At 47.3% G+C, this 20,386-nt stretch overlaps 1 protein-coding gene across 1 annotated transcript in view; it reads right to left on the reverse strand.

Annotated features, from left to right (window-relative positions):
- Window positions 1–20,386, reverse strand: part of ERN1 (endoplasmic reticulum to nucleus signaling 1) — a 102,071-nt gene that overhangs the window by 10,650 nt on the left and 71,035 nt on the right. The window contains exons 8-19 of the mRNA XM_039476589.2: window positions 19,909–20,170; window positions 18,787–18,865; window positions 16,967–17,132; window positions 13,148–13,266; window positions 10,566–10,757; window positions 8,782–9,049; window positions 7,558–7,648; window positions 7,070–7,259; window positions 6,100–6,199; window positions 5,607–5,806; window positions 1,934–2,081; window positions 764–891 (exon numbers count right to left, since the gene is read on the reverse strand). Of these exons, the coding sequence (XP_039332523.1) occupies window positions 764–891; window positions 1,934–2,081; window positions 5,607–5,806; window positions 6,100–6,199; window positions 7,070–7,259; window positions 7,558–7,648; window positions 8,782–9,049; window positions 10,566–10,757; window positions 13,148–13,266; window positions 16,967–17,132; window positions 18,787–18,865; window positions 19,909–20,170 (1,943 nt within the window). The remainder of the gene's footprint in view (window positions 1–763; window positions 892–1,933; window positions 2,082–5,606; window positions 5,807–6,099; window positions 6,200–7,069; window positions 7,260–7,557; window positions 7,649–8,781; window positions 9,050–10,565; window positions 10,758–13,147; window positions 13,267–16,966; window positions 17,133–18,786; window positions 18,866–19,908; window positions 20,171–20,386) is intronic.

A 20,386-nucleotide genomic window follows, 5' to 3' on the forward strand; every position in this document is an offset into this window, starting at 1 on the left:
TCACACCTGTAATCCCAGCATTTTGGGAGGCTGAAGCGGGCAGAACACTTGAGGTCGGGAGTTCAAGACCAGTCGGGCCAACACGGAAACCCCGTCTCTACTAAAAATACAAAAAAAGTTAGCCAGGCATGGTGGTACATGTTTGTAATCCCAGCTACTCAGGAAGCTGAGGCAGGAAAATCACTTGAACCCAGGAGGCGGAGGTTGCAGTGAGCCAAGATTGCACCACTGTACTCCAGCCTGGGTGACAGAGTGAGATACTGTCTTAAAAAAAAAAAAAATTAAAAATTAATAAACTTATGACACTTGAATGAAATTATATGATGCCTGAGATTTGCTTTGAAATAACCTGGGGTGGGGACAGGGTGAATGTTAATACTTGTGGAACCTGGAGGACGAATAAAAGAGTGCTTGCTATTAGTGTTTAAACTTCTATGTATTACATATTTGGAAATTCCATAATATAAAACTTAACAATTATGACACATCCATAGGATTAGAATACTTTAGTCAATAGCTTTAGAACTTTAACATAAAAGCTACTTAGAATACCATGTATAGCTAAAAAAAAGTGGGTTCTGAAATTGTATATACGGTTAGATCCCAATTATACTTTCATATATGAACATTAAAACATCAGCCATGATTATCTCTCAGTTATAGAGTAATGGGCAATTTGTTTTATTCTTTGTCCTTTTCTACATTTTCAAAATCTGAAAAACATTAAATGAAGACTTTGGATAAAGAAAATAGAAGTCTCTACCTGAAAGAACTGGAGTTGCTTCTCTAGGCTCCAGAAGAACGGATGTTTGAGCACGTGCTTCGCTGAGGGGCGTTTCTGAGGATCCATTGCAATCATCTTCTCTATCAATTCACGTGCAATGACGTCTTCTATAAAGGAGGAAAATAAGCAACTCATGATTACCAGCCCAAAGCCACAGTGAAATACCAAAAACTTAAAAAGCTGCATACCCTTTCATTAGTGATTCTACTTACAGGAATTTATTCCAGTAAAATAATTAGGAACAGACACAAAACCTCAGCCAATGAGGAGAGCCCTCACTGCACGGTTTGTGAAAGAAGTGATTGAAAATATCCAATATCAGTGGCCCCGGGTGGATATACTACTGTGCCTCCCTACCCTGGGCCATGAGCTGTTAAAATGAGGCTGTGGTAATACAGACTGACGTGGAGAGAGATTCAAGGTGACATTGAAAAAACATGCATGTTGCAAAACGGTATGCAGGATTTCACCATATTTGTATAAAATATGCATACACGTCTAGATAAATGACTGAAATAACACAAATCCAAAGGCATTAATAACCATTATTCATCCCTGTATAATGGGAATGTTCGGGCCTTTATGTTAATCTACATTTTCTACAATCAGGAAAATTAAGCATAAACAATAATTTATTTTTTTCAAAAGGCAGCACTGGAGTGTCATGAGCCAATTACCACGCAGGAAAACCTGAAGTCTGGAAGAAGGACTTGTTGCACCCACTGCGGAAGACCAGGAGGGTGAGAATAAAGCTTGTCTGCCCCAGCCCAGCACACATTGCTCCTGCTGACCACTGGCCCTCACACGAGAGAAGATAATTTGCCTTCCCAAATGCCAGTGCAGGAAGGGACCTCAGATTAACCCTCATGTCACCAGGTAGAAAAAGAAGGTCTCCAAAGGGGGCTTTGCCCAGGTAACACGAGTGGTTGGAGGAACCTTGGAGTGCCTCAGCTTTAGAAGGTGATGCCCCAGGGATAATCCTACCAGCTGTCCACCAGATGCAGCATGAGTCTGCAGGCTCCTGAGGCCTGCAGGGTGAGCAGCTGGGGCACCAGGGCCTCTGTGAGTGCAGAGGTGACACCAGCCCAGCTCCATGGGGGCCACCTTAGCTAAGGAGCTGCTCCCAACACCGACCCCTGGACCACTCACCGTGCTTCTCTGGGTGCAAGCAGTCAAGGCTGCAGGCACCTAGGAGGATGTTGGCCTGCCGCTGTAGGGACTTGCCAAATGGGTGGCTGCCCTCAGAGATCACGTAGTAAAAGACGCAGCCTGCAGAAAAGATGTCCACCGTGTAGGTCTGAAAAGAGACATGAGGTGTGAAAGGTCTGGGAGCAGAGCTTTCATCCTCACTCACAGTCAGGGAGGGATGGGCGTTGCTGTTGCTGCTGCCACCTGGGAGAATCAGCTGACATACGTGAACTGCACAGAGCAGCGAGGGGTAACCTGCAGCACTGCATGGGCGTCAGAGGTCACAGTCGAGGATCTGGGCTTGGAGCCATCTGGAATCCCCTGGCTCCCTCTCATGTGCAATGACACTGGCAGCATGCTCCTCATGGGCTTGTTGTCAAGAGAGATGCATTAATACATGAATGCATCTTCTGACAGGTTGCTCATGACAGTGCTTGGCCCATCAATAGCTCTCCTGGATGTTATATATTCCTGACCCCCAACATGAACGTGCTCACAGGCAGGATCTCTGTGTCTTTGCTTCCCTGCTATACCCCCAGGGCCCAGAATGGTACCTGCACACAGTAGGTATCAAAACTGCTAACAAGTGAATAAAACAGCTTATGATTCAAAAACAGCCCCAGAAAGAAACTATCTGACAAGTTGTCAATGAGGTCATTTTTGACATTAATCCAAGAAGTCTTTCACTTATCCTATGAAACCATTCTGTGTCCACAGATGAACATTCCTTTTAGGGAAATGTACATTTGTGATTCCTAGCTATGCCATGCGGGTGGAACACCAGGGTGGCTCCTGAGCACAGCTTGGGTCCCCATCACTAGGTCCCGCCTCTGAGATTCTCCACCAGGCAAAGTGAGGGTCTAGTGAGAGGAACCAGGGGCTCATTGCCTCCCATGCTGGAAAATACACCTTGAACAACACAGCGCTCTCATTCAGCCTCACAACAACCCTGTGAGGCAGGCAGAGCAAATGCTTTCATCCCCAGACGAAAACGTGGACAGAAAGGCTGCATGACGAGCTGAGGGTCACTGCTGGATGTGACAAACCAGGACTAGACTCAGGTCTTCCAATTCCCAGACTAGCATGCTTTATTCCATCTCACCAGATCTTCCCTTAGGAAGCTGATGGATTCGGGACAGAAGGAACACGGCCACGACGGCTGGCATTCTCCCCTGACTCCCAGAGCTCTCTGGGTCTCCCACACTTTGTGCAGCCTGTGCTGTCCCCAACGTGGTCAACACTAAGGTGAAGAGGCATCTTTCCTACCTGCCTGGTCCCAATTATGTTCTTTCCCAAATTTATTATTGTCACTTGTCCTTGTCATGTGGATATTCCATAAGCTGTGAAACACGAGTGCCACAAAGAGTGAGGTAAACTGAATCTTTAGAAAGGCTCGACAAAGGAAAGGGAATGGCTACAAAAGCTGTGATAGCATTCAGTGGGTGGACTCCACTGTAAGGGACTGGGTCACAAAGAGTTAAAAACCAGGCTTCTGCTCTCAAATCACTTAGGAAGGGTTTGAAATGTCGAAAGGCTCCATCCAGAAGTCACAGAAGCGGTACAGGAGTGTGCTTAATGCAAGGGAGAAAATGAGGACTCCTGTCAGTCAGACCCAAATCTGAGAAGACCCTGGCCTACGGCACAACATTTCTATGACTCAAGGGCTTATATTACTTCCTTTAAGTTAAAATTAAGTGTTACAGTGTATGTGCATGTTTTTATGATTCTTCGCTATAACAGACTTCTTTGATGAACGGACCAGCTGCTGGTCCCGGGTGAGCTGGATAAGAGGGGACCATATCTAATCCACTCAAGATGGCTGACCCATCCAGGTCTCAATCAGGGAGAGTCCAAGGTGGGCCTCGGCGACTTGTGCTAGAAAATGAGTGTGCTCCTAGCAAATGGAAGCAGAATCCACCTTGAAGGGGTTCCAGGTTGGCCAAATTTGGAACAATTTGTGTATCAAAAGAAGTAAATAACGAAAAAAGGACTACAATGGATTATAACATTAGTTTCAAAATCCTTGAGCCCACAGTGATTAAGAAAAAAAGAAAGAGAGAGAAGAAAGTGAAAAGAAAGCTCTGCTTTACAGAAAAATATCAGCTAATAATGTAGAAGAATTTCCACTGAGAATTTCAGGCAAGGATGATCAGCCGATGCTAAACCACTAGGTGACTGACTCTCAGTAAACAGGATATTCACACTGTGCTGAAATATTACCCCAAATACTAACAACAGAGGAGGAAATGAACCCTTATGGTGGAGAGATCAGCTGTAGCATCACTAAGCAGTGGGGGGGAGGGAGGGGGGGTGATAATAATCTTACAGATACAATCTGCTATCACGTTTTCTGAGTATCTATTGGTGCTAAAAACATTTAACTTGAACCTAATCAAGCCTCTAACCTAACTTCTGGTTTCCAGGAAATACAAGGAATAGAGAGAAACGTTCAACACTGTCATGAGGAAACAAACAAATCAGAATGGGGCATTCTATAATCCACTGCTTGGACTCTTCAAAATGGCAGTAACATGGAACAAAATAGGTGGAAAGATTTGTAAATTCCAAGAGACAGAATTAAATGTAATGCAAAACACCTGATTGCATCCTGGTATACAAAACTTAGTAGGCAGCAAAACCCAGTAGGTAGGAAAATACCCAGCTCTATAAAAGACATCTGGGAACTGACTGGGGAACTTTGAATATGGATTGAATATGAGAGGATGGATAGAAATGGTATTAATTGTTGAGGTGGCATAACGGTATTGTAGTGGAAAACACAATGTATTCCTTAGGAGACATGTGCGGAAGTATTTAGCGGGGAAGGGCCAGGACGCCTGCCACCTATATTCAAATAGTTCAGTAATAGGTAAAGATAAAGCAAATGTGGCAAAAGTGTTAACGAATGTTGAATCTAGGTAGAGGTAGAGAGGTATTCATGATAACATTCTTTCAGCAACACGCTATGGCTCTTGTCTGTAATCCCAGCACTTTGGGAGGCTAAGGTGGGAGGACTGCCTGAGCCCAGGAGTTCAAGACCAGCCTGGGCAAAATAGCAAGATCCCACTTCTAAAAAAAAAATTCTTTCTATTTTCTCTATGTCTAAAAATTATCAAAATAAGTTGAGAAAACAAAACAGAGTTTTAGAAATAATGAAAACTTGAAGTTTGCTCACCCTATACAAGTCCTGACTTTCCAGTTTACCAAAATTAAAAAGGGGTTAAAAAGTGATTGATTTAGCCAAGTGTGGTGGCAGACACCTATAATCTCAGCTACTCAGGAGGCTGAAGTGGGAGAATCACTTGAACCTGGGAGGCAGAGGTTGCAGTAAGCTGATATCACGCCACTATACTCCAGCCTGGGCAACAGAGTGAGACTGTGTCTCAAAAAAAAAAAAAAAAAGTTATTGAAAGAATAGGGAAAAAAAAAAAAACAGGTAACAGCCCACATTTGCCCCTTTAACCATCTGAACGTAAGCTGACATAGAAAGTTCACACAGAAGATCTTGGTGAAAGGAATGCCATCCTCCAGCTACATGGGCACCAGCCCCCAAACCTGGAATTTAAAGGTTCTCACTCCTGAAGATACAATGGGCTGGTTCTGTAATTTTCAAAGGGCCATGCCTATTACTCACAGGGTTCTCCTTACAGTCTTCGCTCAGCATCTCTGGAGCAATCCAGCCTTCTGTGCCAGGCACCCCAGATCGGCGGCTGAAGCTGTGCCTGCCCACTGCCAGCTTCTTGCAGAGGCCAAAGTCGGAGATCATGGCCTTGATCTTGCCGTGTGCATTGGGCATGGATATGAGAATGTTGTGGGGCTTTAGGTCTCTGTGAACTAATAGGGAACTCCAGATTAGTCCAATGCTTACCAGGAGCAACCCTAGGTCTCCTCCTCCAATGGGGAGTGTCCTTGTCAGACTCCCAATATGCCTGCTGCCACCTCCAAAGGTTCTGGTTTTCAACTATGCAGGATTCCTCCTCAAATTCTTACACCACTCATCTTTGCTACTGGTGATATAGCCAAGAGCCTGAACAGAAGCAAGGCCCACCCAAGCTACTGGTTAGCCCCACCTGGGCCACTGATTACCCCAACCCGGGCCGCTGGCCTGGTAAAGGGTGGCCTCTCACCAATGTTGAGGGAGTGGAGGTGGGCCAGGCCCGAGGTGGTCTGCTGCAGCAAGGTGATGGGCTCCAGGCCGAGATGCGCAAAGTCCTTCTGCTCCACATACTGCAAAAGACACAACAGCAAGGTCACGGCACACAGGCCTCGGGACTTGGCCCCTCAGCTCATTTTCTTTGATACCATTTTAGGAAAGAAATGGGAAGTTTTCCTGGCAATATTCTCTGTCTAAATCCGTATTTTCCACCATGGAGCAAAGCTCCAATCTACTAACTTAGAATGACAAAGATAAGAAGGCAAGAAACTCAAGCTCACTGCCTCATACAGGTAAAGCTACAAAGGAATCCAAATGACACTAAAAGGTAAACCTGGAAACAGCAAAAGGAGTTTGCTGGATGATCTTAAAGCCTGGAGTTACCAACCAGCATGCTCCAAGCCCACACCAGCCACGATTGAAGTTGGGAAGAACAACTGACCAGGTTTCCTGGAGGCCAAGAGGGAGAGACATGCCAACTGCAAGCAACAACTGCCCTGGCATGCTGTGGAGGGCCACCCTCTTACAACTAGGGGGTAAAAATGCTCTACATTTTGATTGCGTATGTGGTTAAATGAGTATAGACACTTGTCAAAATTCATCAAGCTGTACATTTAAAATGAGTACAACTCACTGTAACTTTTTTTTTTTATTGACAGGGTCTCACTCTGTTGTTCAGGCTGGAGTGCAACGGCATAATCACTGCTTACTGTAGCCTCGATTTTCTGGGCTCAAGCAGTCCTCCCGCCTCAGCCTCACAAGTAGCTGAGACTACAGGAGCACATTGTTACGCCTGGCTAATTTTTGGTTTCTTTGTAGAGATGGGGTTTCACCACGTTGTCCAGGCTGGTCTGAAACTCCTGAGTTCAAGTGATCTGCTCACCTTGGCCTTCCAAAGTGCTATAACTTTAATGAAGTTAACAAACGAAAAAAAATAAATCCACCTCTTGCAGGGTGGCTGCACACAGCTCGATGGCAATGTACTGGAATTGCCGGTCCTTCTCCGTGCAGAAGTAGCGGATCACGTTCGGGTGCTCATCCGATTCTCGCAACAGCTGGACTTCACGGTCTGCGAAGCTAAAACACTCGGGAAGGATCCTCTTTACAGCCACGTCGCGGTTGTCAAACATGCCCCTGTGGGATGAGGAGCAGGAGTTGTGTCTGGTAAGCAGGAGTCAGGCTGTGTACACGAGGTGAGAACCTGGGCCCACAGTAGCCACCCATGGCCTCCCAGCCTACAGAGCCCCGACTGACTGCCTGGTGGCCCTGGAATCATCACTGCTCTCCGTGTATAAGCTCCCTGGAGGTGGGACGCCAAGTGCCTAGGTCACTGCTCTGACCCTGCTGTGCTCTGAGCCTGGCACCAGGCTCACCACCTGACAGGCACTTAGACACTAAGCGGTGAGGGCAGGGCGCTGGCTAACCCACTCACCGGTACACAATTGTGCCCTCAGCTCCATGGCCCAGGACGTCCTTGGGACAGAAGGAAATTTTCCCAACCATCACCATGCTGGTTTCCTCATCTGGGACAAAATAGGAAAAACAGAGATTGTTTCAAACAGTTATCACCTAAAGAACCTTGAGGGTAACATGATCACAAGCTTCCTGACCTCAGATTAAAAGATGGGATTGAAGAGGCACCACACCCAGACTCCTGCTCAGCAAGAGCCTGCTGGGCCTGCTCCTCATTTACACCTAGGGCTGCCTCTCCCTCCCCACCTGTGTTCTGTTTCCAACTTTACCTTATTGTGCAATTACATGTCTTAAAACCTTCTGGAAGGCAGGGATTCTCCATAGCATTTCATACACTTACACATATTTATTGTGATATAGTTAGAACGGTTTAATGGTTAACCACCACCACAAAAATCCACTGTAGGCCGGGCATGGTGGCTCACGCCTATAATCCCAGCACTTTGGGAGGCCGAGGTGGGTGGATCACGAGGTCAGGAGATCGAGACCATACTGGCTAACGTGGTAAAACTCCATCTCTACTAAAAATACAAAAAAAATTAGCCAGGTGTGGTGGCACAAGCCTGTAGTCCCAGCGAATCAAGAGGCTGAGGCAGGAGAATTACTTGAACCTGGGAGGCAGAAGCTGCAGTGAGCTGAGATTGCACCGCACTGCACTCCAGCCTGGACGACAGAGACTCTGTCTAAAAAAAAAAAAAAAATCCATCATAAAGATCCACACTGAAACATTCAGGTGGCAGAAGACTGCCTGGGATGGAGGGCTCTGAGTTTCCTGCACCAGCTCTGTGCCAATTCCCTCAGAATTGGGGCCCTGACAACTGGCCTGAGCCAACTCCCAGAGAGGAAAGCAGATCAACTGTGGGACTTTCACACTTGGCCACCAGCTGGCCCTGGGACCTCTCTCCAGCCCAATGGACAGATCACCTCTGGTTAGCCGGGATAGCTAGCCCTTGTGGAGGAAGACTGAGGGATAGCTAGCATGGTCCCCAGAAGGCCCTCTGAGGGAGAGATGCCAAGGGATGGGGCAGAAGCCTTCCCACAGAGACCCCCCAGAGTAGAAATTAGGGGAGAACATGATGAACCCCTGAGAATGGCACTTTACAATCTTATGGAGATTCCTTAGACTTCTCAGGAGGTGTTCGAATAAAAGATAAAATAGCACCAAGATGGCAACTGGCTTTACCTCCGTCATCCTGTTCCAGGGAGGGGCTGCTGCCAGCCTTGGAGGCAGAGCTGCCGGAGCAGAGCGAGTGGTTGGAGGCCCTGGGGGATGTGCTGGGGCTGCTAGTGCCTGAGCTCTCTGAGCATGGGCCAGACGTGTCCAGGAGCTCGCCGTCCTGAGCCGCATCTCCAGGTGGGTGGAAGGGCAGCTGCTGCTGCTGCAGGAGCTGGATCTTCTCCAGTTCCTTCTGGAACTGCTGATGCTGGAGCTGCTGCTGCTGATGCATGCTCTGGGAAGAGAAACCCACATCTAGACAAGGGCAGCTGTTTGCACAGGGAAGCAAGCAGCTAGAAAGGGACAGATCCCCATGGTGGAGGCAGCATGTGTACTTTATGTGACCACACAGGCCACAACGAGACCAGTGAGAAGGCACCTGGAGGTGCCTTCTAGAGGTCTTTGCGCCAACTAGTTAGATCCTTGCTCGTATGGCCCACTGCCCAACCCGAGGAGGGGCTGAATGGCCACCAGGGGAGGGACTGTGCCCTAGGTAGAGGGCTGAGCCAGATGGAGGAGGTTTCATTCAGTTCTAAAATTCTGTGATTTTTATGAAAGTCTGAGAGTTGCTGCAAAGGTGAAACCAAACAGGAAGCACAGGTAGCATGGCTAAGCCAGTGGTGGATTGGGGCAAGCCCCAGGTTTGCCATCCTCCATGTCTGTATATTGGCTAGAAGCTAGTGCACAGATGCTCAGCAGTCCAGTGGGCCAGGTGAGAAAGCCGTGGTTCAGGACCTGCAGCCACCCGCGCACACACAGCCAGGAGGTTTCAGTGGGGCTGACACACGGGGAGCCTGGCCAAGAGCCTGCTCCCCACTTTCATTCCACTGCCTTCCCCATAGCCACATGCCTCTCAAATACTCTGAAGGATTCATTTTGTAATTATCTGAAGTAGTAGCGATCTGTGATCATCACTACCGCTGTGCGGGAGGTTGACTGAAGGGATTTCCATGAGCCCCCAACCCACCAAGGAGTCATCTCTCTTTCCCTTCACCATGGGGTGAAGTCCTGGAAATGCTGTCTACTAGCTGGGTGCCCGTGGGGAAAGTTAGTTAGCTTCTCAGAGTCTACTTTATTCTTTTGTGGACAAGGGATCAATAATAGTGACCTCATAGGACTGGGTTAGGTAAAAAGTGAAACCATCGGGTGCAGACGTTGTGCCAATGGGGAGTGTTGTAAAGGGTCTGTCATTCCCATTCCTGAGTGGGTCATTAGCTTCCTGAGCTCCCAGGTAACCGCGTCTCAATGCTCTGAGCAACCTGTTAAAGGACCACTCCCCTCGAATATTTCATCCCCCGATGGCCTGCTCCAATCTGGAGCTTGCTCATTTCCAACTAGGAAATAAAGGAATGGCCATGCTGCCTCTCTCACACAAGCTGATCTCACCGGCAGCTTCTTTTGTCTTTTTTTGGTTCTTCTCCCCAGCACAAGTTCTAACAGCAGTTTTTGAGCAAGGAAAGGTCTTCATCTATTATCCTTATTCTTTAAAAATACAGATGATTCGAAATCATCTTTGAGCAAGGCTTATAAATCAGCTCTTACTTGAAAAACACCAAGATTTAGGTACCAAATTGTCATTTTCTGGGAGGCTAGTGTCTCTTTAATTAGGGTTTTGAAGATAAACAAATACTGACTTTTAAATGGGGAAAGAAATGTGCTGGTTGTTTCTGTTGGGATCTCACTGACATGAGGTGACAGGCAAAGAAGTCCCAGAAACAGGCAGAGGGCAAAGGGGAAGTGTTGAGCATTACCAGCGGGTAGGTGATGATGAAGGCCACCCAGCCGATCAGCAGGAAGGTGCTCAGGATGATGGTGGCCATGTCCTTGAGCATGGAATCCACGGGGGCCTCGGGCCGGGCAGGGGCGTGGGCAGGCTTCTCCTCCACATCCCGAGACACAGTGGTAGGTGTGTTTTCTGAAGTCTGGTCAACCAGGTTAATAACCTTGCATGGAAGAGAATTGCACCATCACTGTAAAACTTCTAGCCAGATACAGATGAGGCCAGCAATCAAGAGAAGCAATCATTGTTTACAAGGATATGACTGCACTGCAGGGTGCTGTATTTGATTTAAGCTCACCAAAGATCATGTAGCCAGATAATTGTTGCCTCTTTCAAAGCAATTGCTTTGAGAGGTCATGCATCTTAGCTGTGATGTTATCATCATTCAAAAACAGTTTTTGGAGCAGTATTTTTGGCAAGTGTCTTCAGACCCTATATATATATTTTTAAATCCTCAAAAAGGCAAAAACTTCATCCTTTGATGGTAGTTTCAGTACCTGGGAAAACTCTGAAGTCATCTGTAACAAAGTCTGGTGAAAAATTGGTATTCAGTATAATAATACCATTTCACCTTAAAAGGAAATCCCATTGTATACAGAGGCACACAGAAAGAAGGTAATAAAGCAGTTTTCTTATGTTGCCTGTAAACTGTCAGTGCAATCCCAAAAATGTAATTCATTCCAGTAGTTCACTATTTCTTCAAAGTTTTTCAAAAGCATCAGAAGCATTTGCTAAGGAAAATTTATTTAAAGCCCAAAATTAAATCAGATAAAAATGGAGCTTCCCTACAGTCCCTCAGAATCTCTAGGACTTCATGGAACATGCTTTTAGAAAAAATGCATTCATTCTCAAATAGCTAGTATTCTAGGGGTGCAGTTATCATTTGCCCAACAAAATTAACACAGCCTCCATGGCATGTGCTGAATTTCCCACATGCTCACACCATCTCACCCCTGCCCCCAGATGGCTGCCTATAATGTTCTTCTCTCCCCTTCCAGGTGTAGCTCTCTTGTTTGCGTCTCTCCCACAGTGCCTCCCACATTTTGGGGGGTTTTTGGCCCACAGAGTATTCAGGAAGCAGCAGAGCATGTGGCCAGGGACATCTGTATATCTCATTATCATATAGACACACCTCAGAGTATTTTAATACATACTTTTTAAAAGACAATTATCCAAGATTGGATGGTTAAATATAAAAATCTGACCTATGGCTACTTCTGGGTGTTAAATTAAGGGCATTGTCTTATTTTCTTCTGTATGTGTTTATTTTCTAAGTGCTCAATAATGAATACGCAGGACTTTAATAAGATTACAGGACAACGCTGTTTGAGATTGCTGTTGCAGGAATCAATGTATTTCTCCAACCTGGCTGCCTCTGGAGATGATATTAAACAGACACTGTGCCCTGGAATCTTGCTTCGTCTCTGGATACCATCTAAATCTCTCAACTGAATTTGTTTTGCTTTTGGTACCCGCACCAGCCAGCCATTCTCATCTTCCTCTGGCCCTGCTCATGTGGCCCAGTGTGTCTCTGTCGCTGGGCCCTCCACGGCAGGGCTGCCGAAGCTGCCGAGCCTGAATGGCTCACTAAGCCTCAGATGCCCCCGTTCCCCTTCCCTGGCCATGTTGGGCTCCCTCCAGTACAGCCACCCTCCTACCTCCTCCACCGGCTCTGTGCCCCAGAAGGCTGACCGGTATGGGCCAAAGCAATGGCTTCCCCAACCCCCTGGGGTTTCTGAGGTGGTGAAGCTAATAGGGGGCACCAGCAGATAAGAGAGAGGTAGGAGAATGAGGGTAAGTTCTGCGGCTGCTGAATTCCTCAACTGATGCTTTCAGCTCCTGGTCTGGAGTCCTTTCTACTCCCTTTCCTCTGGCTTCAGGCCAAGGTGTGCTAAGAGAACCCCTGGAACTGCCCACATCTGTGCAAATAGTCCCAGGCCACTCTCTGTCTACTTTAGAAAACTTCAGGTCTCCTCACCTCTTCAACAAAATTTTTTTTTTTTAAGCGGCAGGGTCTTGCTATGCTGCCCAGGCTGGTCTTGAACTGCCTTGGCCTCCCAAAGCACTATTACAGCCTTCAACGACTCTTAACTTGTCCACAGGGCTTGTTCCAGGCCCCGTAACATGGTTCCTTTCTACCCGTGTGAGCCCATTTCTGACCACTCCCTGCCTGGTAGCCTCGGGTCTGGCCAGGCCTTTCTCCCCACAGCCTGGGAGCTGGGCACACCAGCCTTCTTCCCACCCCCAGCCTTTGCCCTTGCTGTTCCCTTCCCTCCTATGCCCCTTGCTCCCTCTACCAGGCCAAATCCTACCTATTTGTCCAGGTCCAGACCTAGCTTGGTCCTGCTGCCTTTCCTGCCCTTTCCTTCACAAGTTGCTTCCCATTCCTCTCCAACAGCCCTTAACCGTTCATGTTGTTTGCTTTGGATTCTGGTGCATTCCTCTTCCCTCCCATTCTAGGCTACAAGCTCTGAAGGCAAAGCCAAAGTCTAACGCCTCACCCTCCCAACACTTAACACCAACAGCCCCCTGACTGGTCACATCTTCACTCACTTCCTCAAAGCTCTTTTTCTCCGAATCAGCAGGAATCACATTTTCCCGATGTTTGGGCAGATTGTTGGGAAATCTCTCCAGCATCTTGGTAGATGCAGACAGTGGGGTTTCATGGTGTCCTGTGAGAGGAAACAAAACCTTTGGTGAGAACAGTTTCCTGAGCTGTGGTTGGCACTCAACGCTAAACTTAGGCAACAGGTGCTACCCACTAAGGGGTCCACATTGCAAACTCTCAGCAGGACTGCAAGAGGACTGTGAGTTAAGAGAAAATGAGAGGCAGTTACCAGAAGATTCCATCAAAGCAGGACCTTTACCGCTTGATGGCAGAATACAATATTCCGAGTCTACTACTGAGGAGCAAAGAAGTGTTCTTGTCATGACATGGATTGGGACATTTGGGATGCACCAGAGGCAAGACTCGTGGGGCTGCCTGTGTCTGATCCACAGGTGAAGTATTATGAAGCTTCATTAAAAGTTCAAGTTCCCCTTTCAATGCCTTCCCCTGTAACATCACTCTTCTAAGGCCGCTGAATTCCCATCTTGGTATTTAAATTGCTCAGGTGGAGTTCTGGTCCTACTACTATCTAAATGTACGCTTCCATCCAAGAAAGTAAGACATTACTTGCCAGAGAGCAGTAGGATACACTGGCTTAGATGGATGGGGCCACAGCTCACTCCGCATTAATTTACTGTTCACTACACAACTATTGCATGGCTTCCGAGTGCACATTCATTACACATTTATTGAGCATCTATTATGTGCAAATTAAGAGATACAAAGCTGACTACAATATGGAACTGGGATTTAATAGGGCTTGATGATCCATTCAGCTCTAAAATGAAATGAGTCCACATACTGCCCCAAAGAGCCAGGTCACTTTTTCACATGAGGCTGGCTGACTTTCCTTTCTGTTCTCTCACTGTGAGCAGATCTCACTCTGACTCAGGTCTCTTTCACCTTATAATCTTTCCATTGTTCCCCCGAACCTATCAAATTTCATAACATACATGCCAAGATGACAACAAACAGGAACTAGTCCAAGCTATGTACATTTCTTGATCTGGAAAATTCCTCTTTGATTCCCCATTTTTAGGTCAGTTCTCTATCTATGACATAGTATCATTCTTTATGGGAAACCTACTTTTTGTTTTGAGCCATCACTAGTTTTTCTTGTGTACCAAGGAGCTCTGAGACATGCTCTGCTTGGAGCAGGATTTCCCCATGTGTGGTCTGCCCACTTCAGACCTCTGAACCAGATTTGCTGGTGGGGTCCAGGAATCTGAATGTGATTTTCTGTGGGTATCTGTGGGTAACTCTGAGGCTCACTAATAAGAGAACTACAGTCTAAGATGAGGTGGCCTTCCACATGCCACGCTGTGTGGCAGTGTCCTGCCCTTCTCTCCACAACTCCCACTCGGTGCTCAGTCCTACCTGTCTGGTAGGGCACCTGCCGAGACTGCTATGGAAGGCATTAGCCTGAATCCTACTAGTCCTCCTGTCAACCTTCCTGTAAATAGGCTTCTCCTGGAGCTGGGCCTTCACTAATATCACACTGCACACACTGAACCAACTGCTGTACAACCTTACTCATGAGATCGCTAAACATTTTTGTACAGATAGTACCTGGTCTTCTTGATGTATTTATCTATCATTATCTCTTAGGTCCAGACCCCAGAGCAAAAATCAGATGGCTAGGCCCTGCCCCCGACCTACTGAATCAGGCTCTCCTGGGTTATACATGCCTATTTAACTAAGCTCTGATGCTGAAAGCACCCTAGGTCAGAGCCATGACTCTGGGAAACCCACAGACCAGGCCACTCAGGCTAACTGAATCCTTGAATGTATTTTCAAGATTAATGACAACCTGGAATATCTTTAATGTTTTCCACAAAGAGAAAATGAAAGGACACATTTGGACATAGAAGGGCACATCCTTTTACTTGTGGCCCTGGTCAGCAGAAGACACTGCTATAATCTCGGTGCCATATTTTAAGATGACAAGCTTTCGAGCTCCTCAAAAGAGACTTTGGAATTGTGCGATCTTTATACTTAATCGTTGCCTTATACTTTGCTGTTTTTGCAGTTTTCTTACTTGGACAACCTCTTTAAAGGGATCTCATTTTACAAGTTAACCATGAAAACCCCCTGCCCCCGTACTTTCGGTATTCTCCTATATACATATTTCCTTAATTCCACTTCTTAATCACTGGCGGGCAGTCTGTGAGCCCCTTAACTGGCACATAATGCTGAGCCGCCTTGTAACTGGAATGGTCTCTGCTCACTAGCTATTTGTTTCTCACCATGGGCCTATTCATGCATACTTCTATTACTACTTCTGTTAATTAAAAAAGTATTATTATTTTGTCATCTCCTTTACCCATTATTGGGTAAAAATAATAAAATTAAAACAGCTATAAGGAATCAGGATGAAAAAAGAAATGGACCCTATAGAAAAATCTGTAAAGAAAGCCATCAGGGCTCAGGGACACCTGGTTTCCCCGGTAACACCTGTTTATACACATCCCCACCTACACCCCACTGCCTGGCAGACCCTGCTGCTTCCTAGTCCCCAAACGCTCCCAGCCACCCCACATCTCTCTTCTAGAGCCCCAGCCCTGACCTCTTTCTCCTCTAGGTCCTGTCATCAGCAAGCATGAGAGGAAGAGAACACAGAGAAGAAACCACATTGGCCCCTGGGTGCTCTAGCACCCGACTGACCTCCGGCCCCACCCCCTGCCCCTACTGGGGCTGGGAGGTGGCAAAATAGTGAGAAGTGGGGCACAGGAAGAGCAGATGGGGTTCAAGAAAACTCCCTCCTACTCTAATGACTTGGCACACTCGCCAGGAACACAGCTCTTCTCACCTCTGCCTCCGTTTGTCACTCTCACTGCCTTTGGGTGTTATCTCAACTTCTTACCTCTCTTGGGACAGGGCCTCCAGTTCAACCCCTGGCCATCAGTGATGGCAGCAAAAACAAGAGAGAAAGGAAAAAAGGGACCTTCCCAAACACCTGGGATGGTACTGTCCTAGACCTACGACCACGTCCTGGGATGTAATCCCTCCTGGGTTTTCAGCCCTCACCACCACAATGCCCACCCCCGCCCCCATGCCCACCCTGACTCCAAGTGAATACTTCCACAGAAACAGCCTCAGTTTTCTTGACTATAAAATGGAAATGAGAAGGGTACCCACCTCAAATAGGGTCACTGTGAGGAATAAGGACATGCATTTTCTTTTTTTGAGACAGAGCCTTGCTCTATTTCCAGGCTGGAGTGCAGTGGCTCAATCTTGGCTCACTGCAACCTCCGCGGCCCAAGTTCAAGCAATTCTCCTGCCTCAGCCTCCTGAGTAGCTGGGACTACAGGTGCACGCCACCACATCCAGCTAATATTTTGTATTTTAGTAGAGACAGGGTTTCAGTATGTTGGCCAAGATGGTCTGGATCTCCTGACCTTGTGATCTGTCCACCTTGCCCTCTCAAATTGCTGGGATTACAGGCGTAAGACAACACGCCAAGCCAAGGAAATGTATTCTAAAGGGCTTAATGTCAGATAATCACTCAAGGTTTATATAATTTAGTACTTGAGTTTTGGAATATTAAACAGTTTTCAAAACCTGACTCAGAAACACAGCTATGCTACCTTGTTGGTTTTCCTTGGGGGCAAAAATGTCCCAAGGTCTCAGCGGCCAGCCCAGAAAGGCTCTGAGCACAAGGCCTTCATTCAGGTGTGGTGTAACCACCAGGGCCGATGGTCGCCCATCAGGAGGCAGAGGCAGCATGCCGTCACCTCAGGCTACCATTGGAGACCCGCTCTTACCTATCAGAAGCCAGTAATTCCTCAAGTAGTTGAGCTTGTTCTTGCCTTTGAGTCCGGGGTCAAACTTGAGGTCCGTGCTGGGCGTGATCACACACTCCCCCTTGTCCCCAATGGTGACGCCATCAGTCTGGGGGCCTTCCAGCAAAGGAAGTGTGCTGCCGCGGGGCTGTGAAGAGGGTGCAGTGAGGGCTGGGAGCCCTGGAGGGACAGTGGGTCCCAAAGCACACCTTTCCAGCCACTGTCCTGCAAGATGAGTGTTTTCTAGTGTAGGGCAAGTCCAAGACAGAGCAAGACACAAAGGCCCAAGGACTGGGCAAAGCTCCTCCTTCGAGATGTGATGTCTTTAACATGGACATCTTTTTAGATTCTTATATTTGGGTACTAGGGAACAAGAAGTATGTGTGTAGAACTCCAAGAAGGTTTTTTTTTTTTTTTTTTGAGATGCAGTCTCGTTCTGTTGCCCAGGCTGGAGTGCAATGGCGCGATCTTGGCTCACTGCAACCTCTGCCTCCTGGGTTCAGGTGATTTTCCTGCCTCAGCCTCCTGAGTAGTTGGGATTACAGGCCCCTGCCACCACACCCGGCTAACTTTTTTACTTTTAGTAGAGAAGGGGTTTCACCCTGTTGGTCAGGCTGGTCTCAAACTCCTGACCTCATGATCCGCCCGCCTTGGCTTCCCAAAGTGCTGGAATTACAGGTGTGAGCCACCATGCCCGGCCTCCAAGAAGTTATTATGAGAAGCAGATATAAGTGAAGGAGAAAGAATGAATATCTCTGTTAGTCACAATAAATGCAATCAGCAGAGCAGAAAAAAGTCCAACCAAATGCCTGGTGCTGGCTTGGGTGCCGCTGGAACTATGATAGAGGCAGGCACTGTCTGCTCACAGGAGAAACTGCCCAACTCACCAGGACAAGAGAGCCAACCACACAGTCCAACATTGTAGGGATCCAGACAAACAGCTAGGATTATGACACCTCGGACTTTCAGAGACAGAATGCTTGAGGCAGGCTGGTGAGGCCCAAGGAGGCTTGGAGAGATTGGAAAAGCATGCAAAGGGTTATAGTAGGGAAAAGGAAGAAGAAAGGGCATTTGAAGTATGAGGAGCAGGCTGAACAAAAGCCCAGGGGAAAGATGAACAGGGAGCTTGTGGAAGTCAGGGAGAAGATGTGCTTGGTTGGACTGTGCAACTCACACAGAGAAACTAACAAGGTGGTGGAAGAGAATCATGGAACTGGATTCAGGAGGGCCATAGGGAGTTTAAATCTGACCACAAAAGCAAAGGGAAATAACCAGGGATTCCTCAGCTTTAAGAAGCTGTTTTTGTCATGCATTTTTCTTTCAAAGTAGAACGTGTCACGTGCAGAAACTGTTTTTGAGAATTTAAGATTTGTGTTTTGCATTCTTTTTTTTTTTTTTTTTTTTGGGGGGATGGACTAACTTGCTCTGTCACCCAGGCTGGAGTGCAATGGCACAATCTCAGCTCACTGCAAGCTCTGCCTCCTGGGTTTAAACCATTCTCCTACCTCAGCATCCCAGGTAGTTGGGACTACAGGTGCCTGTCACCACGCCAAGCTAATTTTTTTGTATTTTTAGTAGAGATGGGGTTTCACCATGCTGGCCAGGCTGGTCTTGAACTCTTGACCTCAAGTGATCTACCTGCCTCAGCCTCCCAAAACGCTGGGATTACAGACATGAGCCACCGTGCCCGGCTGTGTTTTGCATTCTTAACCTGCAGGATGCTCATGTGTAACAAAGTCATTCTTTGGTAAAAATGGAACAGAAGCAGTTAGGCAGCTGCGAGCCTTCCATAGTGGACTTACCACGACAGCAACCCCCTCGTGCACCATTGAAGGGGAGGCATAGAGGCTGGTAGAATATTTCCCAACATACAGAGTGGGCCTAGGAGGAAAACAGATGCATGCATTTCAGAGTCATTTAATTTCCAGATCCCACAGAAGAGAGGAATCATAGCCCCAAATACCACCCACAGTAATGGCCACTCTATAAAGTAGGAAACTGAGACTTGGCAAGTTTAAGTGACTCAGTGATAGGTTATTAACAGGTGGACGGAGAACAGAGGCCTGCTGAATCTTGGACACACACACACACTGTAACTTTTTTTTTCTGATTTTTAAAATGAATATAACATAAAAATTTAGAAAATACAGAAAGTTAAAAAAAAATTCTCTTGCATTCCTACCACATAAGATAGATCCAAACTATACTTAACAGTGGCAGTCTCTTTCCTATCCCCACCTTTATTTGTGCTGGGGGAGGTGGGGGACAGGGTCTTGTCATGTTACCCAGGTTAGCCTCAAACTCCTGTGCTCAAATAATCCTCCCACCTCAGCCTCTCAGCCTCCCCAGTAGCTGGAATTACAGATGTGTGTCACGGTGCCTGGCACCTCCCACTCATGATTTTTATGTAATATTTAAGAATTGTGAAGCGACGCCGGGTGCAGTGGCTCACGCCTATAATCCCAGCACTTTGGGAGGCCGAGGCGGGTGGATCACGAGGTCAAGAGATCGAGACCATCCTGGTCAACATGGTGAAACCCCGTCTCTACTAAAACTACAAAAAATTAGCTGGGCATGGTGGCGCACGCCTGATAGTCCCAGCTTCTCGGGAGGCTGAGGCAGGAGAATTGCCTGAACCCAGGAGGCGGAGGTTGCAGTGAGCCGAGATCGCGCCATTGCACTCCAGCCTGGGTAACAAGAGCGAAACTGCGTCTCAAAAAAAAAAAAAGAATTGTGAAGCGTCAAGGGGTGCCTCTCAGCTCTTGTATTCTGAGGTTTCCGAATGAAGCAGTTTTGGCTCTGGATTCCTCGTGGCTTCGGAGACTGCCCTGCCTTCGGCCTATCGTGCAGGGCCTGCTACACTGCTACAGCACCAGAACACAAAAGCCACAGCCACCCTCTCCCTCCCTGAGCTCCCAACTCACGTCAGCTTGCTCTTGGCCTCTGTTTCCTTGGGGAACGGGTACTTCCACTTGGTGATGCGCCCCACCTCCCCAGACATGAAGGTCAGATAGCGCAGGGTCTCCACAGCGACATTGATGTGCATCACCTTCCTCAGACCCTCCCGCTGCCAGACATAGAAGGCCACCACAGGGGAGGCGTAGTTTTGGATCCACAGGACGTCCCCAGATTCACTGTCCACGGTCACCACCAGCCCATCACCATTGGACACAAAGTGGGACATCTCTGTACAGATCAAACAAACAAAGCACTTTGAGTTTCACCCCATCCTGCAACCACATCCTCTTCTCTTGTGGCAGGCTACAGTCACTCAGCCAGAGGAAACAAGACTTCTGGAATATTCTCAGATCTCCTCTGAACAATTTTGCTTGTTTCTAATGAACTTGCTTAGGCTCTACAATACCAAGACACTGAGAGTTGGCTGGCTTATAAACACAAGTT

This window comes from Saimiri boliviensis, chromosome 17 (genome assembly GCF_048565385.1).
Source record: "Saimiri boliviensis isolate mSaiBol1 chromosome 17, mSaiBol1.pri, whole genome shotgun sequence".
Lineage (NCBI taxonomy): Eukaryota > Metazoa > Chordata > Mammalia > Primates > Cebidae > Saimiri > Saimiri boliviensis.